Source organism: Salvelinus sp. IW2-2015, linkage group LG4q.2, assembly GCF_002910315.2.
Source record: "Salvelinus sp. IW2-2015 linkage group LG4q.2, ASM291031v2, whole genome shotgun sequence".
Classification (NCBI taxonomy): Eukaryota; Metazoa; Chordata; class Actinopteri; order Salmoniformes; family Salmonidae; genus Salvelinus; species Salvelinus sp. IW2-2015.
The window spans coordinates 28,042,329-28,052,842 of NC_036843.1; the positions used below are offsets into that span (position 1 = coordinate 28,042,329).

Genomic DNA, 10,514 nt, shown 5'->3' on the forward strand with positions numbered 1-10,514 from the left:
TATATCTCTTTCTCTCTGTCTCTGTATCTTTCTCTCTGTCTGTCTGTCTCTTTCTTTCTCTCTCTCTCGTTCTTTCTCTCTCTCGTTCTTTCTCTCTCTCTCGTTCTTTCTCTCTCTCTCTCTCGTTCTTTCTGTCTCTCTCTCTCTTTCTCTCTCTCTCATTCCCTCTCTCGTTCTTTTTCTCTCTCATTCTCTCGTTCTTTCTTTCTTTCTCTTGTTCTCTCTCTCTCTCTCTCTCTCTCCATCCCTCTCTCTTTCACAGTGTCGTTTGAGGACAAGTTCAAAGCCAACCTGGAGCGAGGGAACGCAGAGCTGGAGAAAAGAAGACATGCTCTGCAGGATGCACAGAGGAGAGAGGATGAGAAACGGCAGCAGAAGGAGAGCGAGGAGAGAGAGCGGGAGGTCAGGGAGCAAGAGGAGAGGAGGAGGAAGGAGGAAGAGAGGAGGATGGAGCTGGAGAGACAGAAAGAGGAGGAGAGGCTGAAGGAGATGGAGAGAAGAGAGGTGAAGAGCCGTGTTCTGTCAGGCATTCTAAATGTCAGTATAAACTGGGTGGGTCGAGCCCTGAATGCTGATTGGCTGAGAGCCGTGGTGTATCAGTCCGTATACCACGGGTATGACAAAACATTTATTTTTGACTGCTCTAATTACGTTGGTAACCAGTTTATAATAGCAGTAAGGCACCTCGGGTGTTTGCGTCGTGCCTAAGAACAGTCTTTAGCCGTGGTTATTTGGTCATATACCAAACCCTTGTGGGTCTGATTGTTTAAGTATGAGTGAGTCTGTCCGTGTGTGTTCCCCAGGCGGCGCAGCGTGAGCTGGAGCGCCAGAGGAAGGAGGAGCTGGAGAGAAGGAGGAGAGGAGAGCTGCAGCGCCAAAAGAGTCAGGAACAGGAAGACGTCAGCAAACTGAAGGCCAGGAAGAGGAGTCTGGAGACGGAGTTGGAGGCTGTGGTGAGACTCACACATATATTTGACATTTGAGTCATTGAGCAGACTCTCTTATCCAGAGCCACTTATAGAAGCAATTAGGGTTAAGTGCCTTGCTCGAGGTCACATCGACACATTTTTCCATCAAGTCGGCTCGGAGATTCGAACCAGTGACCTTTCGGTTAGTGGCCCAACACTCTTAACTGCTAGGCTACCTGCCTCCCTACACACACGCGCGGACAGAGACTCTACACCCAGACTCTACACCCAGACTCTACACCCAGACTCTACACACACTACCGTTCAAAATGTCCTTGTTTTTGAAAGAAAATCACTTTTTTGTCCATTTAAAATAACATCAAATTGATCAGAAATACAGTGTAGACATTGTTAATGTTGTAAATGACTATTGTAGCTGGAAACGGCAGATTTTTTATGGAATATCTACATATGCGTACAGAGGCCCATTATCAGCAACCATCACTCCTGTGTTCCAATGGCACATTGTGTTAGCTAATCCAAGTTTATAATTTTAAAAGGCTAATTGATCATTAGAAAACCCTTTTGCAATTATGTTAGCACAGCTGAAAACTGTTGTTCTGATTTTAAAGAAGCAATAAAACTGTCCTTCTTTAGACTAGTTGAGTATCTGGAGCATCAGCATTTGTGGGTTCGATTTCTGGCTCAAAATGGCCAGAAACAAAGTATTTTCTGCTGGAACTCGTCAGTCTATTCTTGTTCTGAGAAATGAAGGCTATTCCATGCGAGAAATTGCCAAGAAACTGAAGATCTCGTACAATGCTGTGTACTATTCCCTTCACAGAACAGCACAAACTGGCTCTAACCAGAATAGAAAGACGAGTGGGAGGCCCCGGTGCACAACTGAGCAAGAGGACAAGTACATTAGAGTGTCTAGTTTGAGAAACAGACGCCTCACCTTGCAGCTTCATTAAATAGTAACCGCAAGACACCAGTCTCAACGTCAAAGGTGAAGAGGCGACTCTGGGATGCTGGCCTTCTAGGCAGAGTTGCAAAGAAAAAGCCATATCTCAGACTGGCCAATAAAAAGAAAAGATTAAGATGGGCAAAATAACACAGACACTGGACAGAGGAACTCTGCGGTGTCAGAGGAAGGCCCAAAACATTTTCAAAGATTCCAGTCACCCTAGTCAGACTGTTCTCTCTACTAAAGCACGGCAAGTGGTACCAGAGCGCCAAGTCTTGTTCCAAAAGGCTTCTCAACAGCTTCTACCCCCAAGTCATACGACTGCGGAACAATTAATCAAATGGCCACCTGGACTATTTACATTGACACCCCCCCTTTTGTTTCTAACACTGCTGCTACTTGCTGTTTATTATCTATGCATAGTCACTTTACCACTACCTACATGTACAAATTACCTCAACTAACCTGTATCCCCGCATATTGACTCTGTACCGGTCCCCCTGTATAAAGCCTTATTGTTACTTAAAAAAAAAAAGTTTTACTTTAGTTTATTTAGTCAATTATTTTCTTAAAACTGTATTATTGGTTAAGGGCTTGTAAGTAAGCATTTCACAGTAAGATCTATACCTGTTGTATTTGGCGCTTGTGACAAATAACATTTGCTTTGATTATCTCACTTACAACTCCAATAGAGAAATGAGGATCTCCTAATCAACTAGAATCCCAACGCTATGGTCACTGTAGCTAACCACATGTCTCTGTACCGGCACCCCCCTGTATACAGTTGGAAGTTTACATACACCTGAGCCAAATACATTTACACCAAGTTTTCACAATTCCTGACATTTATTCCTAGTAAAAATTCCCTGTCTTAGGTCAGTTAGGATCACCACTTTATTTTAAGAATGTGAAATGTCAGAATAATAGTAGAGAGTGATTTATTTCTGCTTCTATTTCTTTCATCGCATTCCCAGTGGGTCAGAAGTTTACATACACTCAATTAGTATTTGGTAGCATTGCCTTTAAATTGTTTAACTTGGATCAAATGTTTCAGGTAGCCTTCCACAAGCTTCCCACAATAAGTTGGGTGAATTTTGGCCCATTCCTCCTGACAGAGCTGGTGTAACTTTGTCAGGTTTGTAGGCCTCCTTGCTTGCACACGCTTTTTCAGTTCTGTCCACAAATCTTCTATAGGATTGAGGTATGGGCTTTGTGATGGCCACTCCAATACTTTGACTTTGTTGTCCTTAAGCCATTTTGCCACAACTTTGGAGTTGCTTGGGGTCATTGTCCATTTGGAAGACCCATTTCAACTAATCTTTTACTTCCTGACTGATGTCTTGAGATTGTGCTTCAATATATCCACATCATTTTCCGTCCTCTTGATGCCATCATTTTGTGAAGTGCACCAGTCCCTCCTGCAGCAAAGCACCCCCACAACATGATGCTGCCACCCCGTGCTTCACGGTTGGGATGGTGCTCTTCGGCTTGCAAGCCCCCCCTTTTTTCTCCAAACATAACGATGTCATTATGGCCATACAGTTCTATTTTGTTTCATCGGACCAGAGGACATTTCTCCAAAAAGTACGATCTTTGTCCCCATGTGCAGTTGCAAACCGTAGTCTGGCTTTTTTATGGCGTTTGAGCAGTGGCTTCTTCCTTGCTGAGTGGCCTTTCAGGTTATGTCGATATAGGACTCGTTTTACTGTGGATATAGATACTTTTGTACCTGTTCTCTCCAGCATCTTCACAAGTCCTTTGCTGTTGTTCTGTGATTGATTTGCACTTTTCGCACCAAAGTACGTTCATCTCTAGGAGACAGAACACATCTCCTTCCTGATCGGTATGACGGCTGCGTGGTCCCATGGTGTTTATACTAGCGTCATATTGTTTGTACAGATGAACGTGGTACCGTCAGGCATTGGAATTGCTCCCAACGATGAACTAGACTTGTAGAGGTCTACAATTTTTTTTTTGAGGTCTTGGCTAATTTCTTTTGATTGTATCATGATGTCATGAAATCAGTCAATTGAAATAAATTCGTTAGGCCCTAATCTATGGATTTCACATGGCTGGGCAGGGGCTCAGCCACGGGTTGGGAGGGGAGGTATAGGCCATCCACTGAGCCAGGCCCAGCCAATCGGAAATAGTTTTTTTCTTCCCACAAAAGGGCTTTATTTGCACACAGAATCCTCCATTTGAGGGAAATAAGCTTTTGAAAATTTCTGGCATGTTTGTTTCAGCTCAAACATGGGACCAGCACTTACATGTTGCATTTAAATTTTGTCAGTGTACAAACACCGTTTCCAGCTGCCCCTGTGGCCATGGTAATATTTCTTCAGATTATTAAAATCCTCTGCTGCAGGATTATTTTTCTCCTGCGAGAAAGGGTCAAGTTTAAATCCTACATCTGTATGTCTCTCTCTCCAGCATAACTGATGACTGTCTCTTCTCTAGGGTAACAAACACAGACAGATCTCTGAGTGACTGTCTCTTTCTCCTAGGGTAACAAACACAGACAGATCTCTGAGTGACTGTCTCTTTCTCCTAGGTAAAACCAGACAGATCTGAGTGAGTCTCTTTCTCTAGGGTAACAAACACAGACAGATCTCTGAGTGGCTGTCTCTTTCTCCTAGGTAACAAACACAGACAGATCTCTGAGTGGCTGTCTCTTTCTCCTAGGGTAACAACACAGACAGATCTCTGAGTGACTGTCTCTTTCTCCTAGGGTAACAACACAGACAGATCTCTGAGTGACTGTCTCTTTCTCCTAGGGTAACAAACACAGACAGATCTTCTGAGTGGACTGTCTCTTTCTCCTAGGGTAACAAACACAGACAGATCTCTGAGTGACTGTCTCTTTCTCTAGGTAACAAACACAAACAGATCTCTGAGCGTTGCGGGATGCTCACAGTAAAAGGAAGGTGCAACCAACGAGCTGGATCTGACCAACCAGAAACGAGCACAGCCAGACAGGACATCAGCTCCTGCAGAGACAACTAGAGGTGTGTGTGTCTGTCTCTCTGTCTGTCGCTTTGTCTGTCGCTGTTTGTCTGTCTCTGTCGCTGTTTGTCTGTTGCTGTTTGTCTGTCGCTGTTTGTCTGTCTCTCTGTCTGGCCCCTCCTAATGATGCGTCTACTGCTCCTGTGCTTCAGGAGAACCAGAGGAAGCTGTCCCAGCTGACTCCAGAACAGCAGAGGCTCAGTGACAAACTGAGGGACATGGCCCTCAACAACCTGCAGGTACTGACTGAGACTGGGGCTATGTTAGGCTGGGGTGTGGGCTATACGGGTGTATGGTGGGTTGTAAGCTATACTAGCGTGTATGGATGGGTAGAGGCTTACTAGGGGTATGGGGAGGTAGAGGGCTATACTAGGGTGTTGTGGGGGAGGTAGAGGGCTATACTAGGGTATATGGGTGGGTAGAGGGCTATACTAGGGGTGTATTGAGGTGGGTTATGGGTGGTAGGTGGGGTAGAGGGCTATACTAGCGTGTAATGGATGGGGTAGAGGCTATACTAGGGTGTATGGATGGGTAGAGGGCTATACTAGGGTGTATGGTGGGTAGAGGCTATACTAGGGTGTATGGGTGGGTAGAGGGCTATACTAGGGTGTATGGATGGCGGTAGAGGGCTATACTAGGGTGTATGGGTGGGGTAGGGTGTTACTAGGTGTATGGTGGGGTAGAGGCATACTAGGTGTATGGGTGGTAGAGGGCTATACTAGGGTGTATGGGTGGGGTAGAGGCTGATAGCATAGCGTTATGGATGAGGGTAGAGGCTATACTAGGGTGTGTGGTGAGGTAGAGGGCTATCTAGGGTGGTGAGGTAGAGGCTATACTAGGGTGTATGGATGGGGTAGACAGTAGGACTGGGGTATATTATAGGGCTATACTAGGGTGTATGGATGGGTGTAGGGCTATACTAGGGTGTATGGATAGGGTGAGGGCATTACTAGGGTGTATGTAAGTCGCTCTGGATAAGAGCGTCCTGCTTAAATGTTAAATGTAATGTAAATGGTATGGATAGGGTAGAGGGCTATACTAGGGTGTATGGATGGGGTGTAGGGCTATACTGGGGTGTATGGATGGGGTAGACAGTAGGACTGGGGGATATAATAGGGCCATACTAGGGTGTATGGATGGGTAGACAGTAGGACTGGGGTATATATAGGCCATACTAGGGTGTATGGATGGGGTGTAGTCTATACTAGGTGTATGGATGGGGTGTAGGGCTATACTGGGGTGTATGATAGGTAGAGGGCTATACTGGGGTGTATGGATGGGGTAGAGGGCCTATACTGGGGTGTATTGATGGGGTGTAGTCTATACTATGGTGTATGGATGGGGTGATCTATAACTTAGGTGTCAATGGATGGGGTAGACAGTAGGACTGGGGTATATAATAGGGCTATACTAGGCCATGTTCCACATTCAATCAAACATTACTGAATAGGACTCCATGTTTGAAGACATACAGTGCCTTCAGAAACTATTCATACCCCTTGACTTATTCCAGATTTTGTTGAACGAGCCTGAATATTCACACAATACCCCATAATGACAAAGTGAAAACATGTTTATAGAAATGTTTGCAAATTTATTGAAATTAAATACCGTATATCTAATTTACATAAGTATTCACGTTCTTCAGTCAATACTTTGTAGAAGCAACTTTGCCAGTGATTACAGCTTTGAGTCATCTATCAGCTTTACACATCTGGATTTCTGGATTTTCTCCCACTCTTCTGTACTGTTAAGTTAGATGGGGAGCGGCGGTGAACAGCAATCTTCAAGTCTTTCCACAGATTTTCAATGGGGTTCAAGTCTGTGCTTTGGCTGGGCCACTCAAGGACTTTCACATTCTTGTTCTGAAGCCATTCCAATGTTTCTTTGGCTGTATGCTTGGGATAACTGTCCTGTTGGAATGTAACGCTTCGCCCCCAGTCTAAGGTCGTTTTGCAAGTTCTCGTCAAGGATTTGCCTGTATTTGGCTCCATTCATTGTTCCCTCTATCCTTACCAGTCTCCTTGTCGCTGGAAAGCATCCCCATAACATGATGCTGCCACCACCATGCTTCACGGCAGGGATGATCTGTGCCTGGTTTTCTCCAGACATGGCTCTTTGCATTCAGGCCAAGTCTTTTTGCCTTTTTGCAAACTCCCAGGCGTGCTGTCATGTGCCTTCTTCTCACGATTGGCTTCCGTATGGCCACTTTCCCATAAAACCCAGATTGGTGAAGTGCTGTAGAGACTGTTGTCCTTCTGGCAAGTTCTACCATCTCAGCCAAGGAACTCTGTAACGTAAACTCACCCCATTCCGTACAAATGTGCGCAACCGCAACATTCAAACGAGGCTACAAAGAAAACTAATGGGACTGTAGCGACTGTGTTGACTTCAAAATCGGGGGTGTGAACTAGGTTTCTATTCAAGCGTTGATCGACATGGTAATGGCTCTATAGTATTGGAGAAAAGTTGAAAAAAACGGACCCTCCGTTACATTGTGACGTGTCATGTCGTAATGTACAGCACGCATAAAGCAACTATTTATGTCTTACAATCTCTCTCCACCAGGTGTAGCACTTCTCTCATCGTTTAAAAACAAGAAATGGACAGTGACGGGGGTAAGGGGGGATACCTAGTCATTTTTTGCGTCATCATTGCATGCGATCATCATTCTCAAAGCCGCTGTTTACTTCTAAGATCACTTTAGCACCGCCCTAAAAACCCAATTCAAATTCGACACAAACCTTCAAATAGGTATGTAATGACACATTATATAAACTCTTTATAGTGTTTTATTTACATTTTAGAGGCGATAAGGTGATAAGTTGGACAGATCGAGTGAAAAAAAGCAATTTTCCCACACAACATCTCTCCTTCTCACTATCACGCATTAGTTTCGCTTCCCCACCCGCCATTTAAAAAAATACTCGACGAGGCTCATTGCCTGCTTGAATTATGCAGAAACGAGCAGGGTTTAGGTCATGTAATTGATTCTGTTGGAAAGGGGAGAAATTGTGCTTTACAATGGTATTGACATTACAGTTGATCTGGAAGTATTACGTTTTTGGGGCGCTAAAATAAGGAATATTGTACAGACCAAGGCGATGTACAAGTTTACGTGAGTTTACCTTAGTTCTGTCAGAGTGGTCATTGGGTTTTGGGTCACCTCCGTGACCAAGGTCCTTTTTGCCTGGTTGCGGAGTCTGGATAATTCCAATTTCCTAAGGATGGAGGCCGCTGTGCTCTTGGAATCTTTCAACACTCTAGAAATAGTTTTTTACCCTTCCCCAGATATATGCCTAATTCTTTTACCGTTCACCAGATATATGCCTCATCACAATTATATCTCAGGAGTTCTCCGGAAGGTTCCTTGGACGATTGATAAATTTGATATTTACAAAGAATGTCTTCACTTTGTCGTTCTGGGGTATTGTGTGTTGATGGGTGAAACACATCGGCACTGTAGTGAGTGTTACTAAACATTCCCCTCCTGTCACCCCCTGGGTTGTAACTCGTCTTCCTGCTGTACCCAGTCTCCACCATATCCACTGTCAAGCGCAGCACCAGCGAGAAGGACGGAGCCTGTCGTAAACTGAAGCAACAGCTGGATGCTCTGGAGAAAGAGACGGCTGCTAAACTGGCTGACATGGATCATTACCAGAAGGACATACAGGTAAGTACAGACCACTCTAGTCACTCACTCTAGTAACACTCACTCTAGTCACTCACTCTAGTAACACTCACTCTAGTCACTCACTCTAGTAACACTCACTCTAGTCACTCACTCTAGGAACACTCACTCTAGTCACTCACTCTAGTAACACTCACTCTAGTCACTCGCTCAAATGTTGTTGAAGTATAACAGTCTACCTGTATTAAAGTGAATATATGACAGGGCTTTCCAACCTTGTTCCTGGAGAGCTACCATCCTGTAGGTTTTCACTCCAACCCTGTTCCTGGAGAGCTACCCTTTTAACTCAAACCCCAGTTGTAACTAACCTGGTTCAGTTTATCAACCAGCTAATTATTGGAATCAGGTGTGCTAGATTAGGATTGGAGTGAAAACCTACAGGAGGGTACCTCTCCAGGAACTGGGTTGGAGTGAAAACCTACAGGAGGGTAACTCTCCAGGAACTGGATTGGATTGAAAACCTACAGGAGGGTAACTCTCCAGGAACTGGATTGGAGTGACAACCTACAGGAGGGTAGCTCTCCAGGAACAGGGTTGGAGTGAAAACCTACAGGAGGGTAGGCTCTCCAGGAACAGGATTGGAGTGAAACCTACAGGAGGGTAGCTCTCCAGGAACAGGGTTGGAGTGAAAACCTACAGGAGGGTAAGCTCTCCAGGAAACTGATTGGAGTGAAAACCTACAGGAGGGTAACTCTCCAGGAACTGGATTGGAGTGAAAACTACAGGAGGGTACCTCTCCAGGAACAGGGTTGGAGTGAAACACTAACAGGAGGGTAGCTCTCCAGGAACAAGGGTTGGAAGATTGAATTGTTATATGTGTGAATGATATGTGAAAAGGGCTGGAATGATTCTAGTAATTTTGTTTGTGCTCTTTATGATTGATAACCGGTGTTGTCTTCTGCTTCTCTTCTCGTGTGTCTAACCGGCTAACTGAAGCACCTGCCGTTTTTTTCTCCTCTCTCATCTCTCTCTCCATTCCTATTACCCTTCCCTCTATCTCCTCTGTACGACTCTCTCATCTCTCTCGTCCATCCGTATTCCCTCCCCCTATCTCCTCCTTCACTCTCTCCTCCTCTCTCTCATCCTATTCCCCTCCCTCTATCTCCCCTTCACTCTCTCTCTCTCTCTCTCTCACCTATTCCCCTTCCCCCTATCTTCTCTTCACTCTCTCTCTCGTCTCTCTCATCCTATCCCTTCCCCTATCTCCCGCTTCCTCTCTCTCTCTCTTCTCTCATCCTAATTCCCTTTCCCTATCTCTTGCCCTTCCTCTCTCGTCTCTCCATCCTATTTCCTCCTCCCCTATCTCCTCTCTTCACTCTCTCTCTCTCTCTCCATCCTATTCCCTTCCTAATCCTCCTCCTTCCTCTCCGATCTCTCTCATCCGCCTTCCCTCCTATTCTGCCTTCCTCTCTCTCCTCCATCCTATGTCCCGTCCATCTCGCTCTTTCCCTCTCTCTCTCAACCTATTCCCCCTTCCCTATCTCTCCTGCCTCGTCTCTCTCCTCTCATTCCCATATTCCCTTCCTTCCCCCTATCGTCTTCCTCCTTCTCTTTTTTCTTCCCATCCTATGTTGCCGTCTCTCTTGGTCTGTCTGCCTTGTCCCCGCTATCTCTTCGGTCTTTTTCTGCCCTCCTCTCCCTCTTCTCTCATCCCTATGTTCCCTTCCCCGCTATCCTCCGCTCCTATCTTCGTCTCTCTCCTTTTCCCACCTATTCCCGCTTGCACCCTACTCTTCCTCCTTCACGTCTCCTTTCGTCTCCGTCTCCTCTCCCATTATGGCCGTATTCTCCCCCCCTTCCGGGCCCTATCTCCTTCTTTCCTCCGCCTGTCTGTTCCTTTGTCTTCTGTCTGCTTTCGTCTTGTCTCGTTCCTTGCTTTGCTGTTGTCTCCTTCGTTCCTCCTCCTCCACTCTCGTTCTATTTCGTCTCCTGTCGTGCCTGCGGC

General features: G+C 45.5%; 1 protein-coding gene across 1 annotated transcript in view; it reads left to right on the forward strand.

Annotated features, from left to right (window-relative positions):
• LOC111963090 (intersectin-2) overlaps nt 1–10,514 on the forward strand; it is a 40,722-nt gene that overhangs the window by 14,614 nt on the left and 15,594 nt on the right. Inside the window, exons 11-15 of the mRNA XM_070443313.1 lie at nt 42–504; nt 804–953; nt 4,333–4,360; nt 8,412–8,551; nt 8,887–8,915. Of these exons, the coding sequence (XP_070299414.1) occupies nt 42–504; nt 804–953; nt 4,333–4,360; nt 8,412–8,551; nt 8,887–8,915 (810 nt within the window). The remainder of the gene's footprint in view (nt 1–41; nt 505–803; nt 954–4,332; nt 4,361–8,411; nt 8,552–8,886; nt 8,916–10,514) is intronic.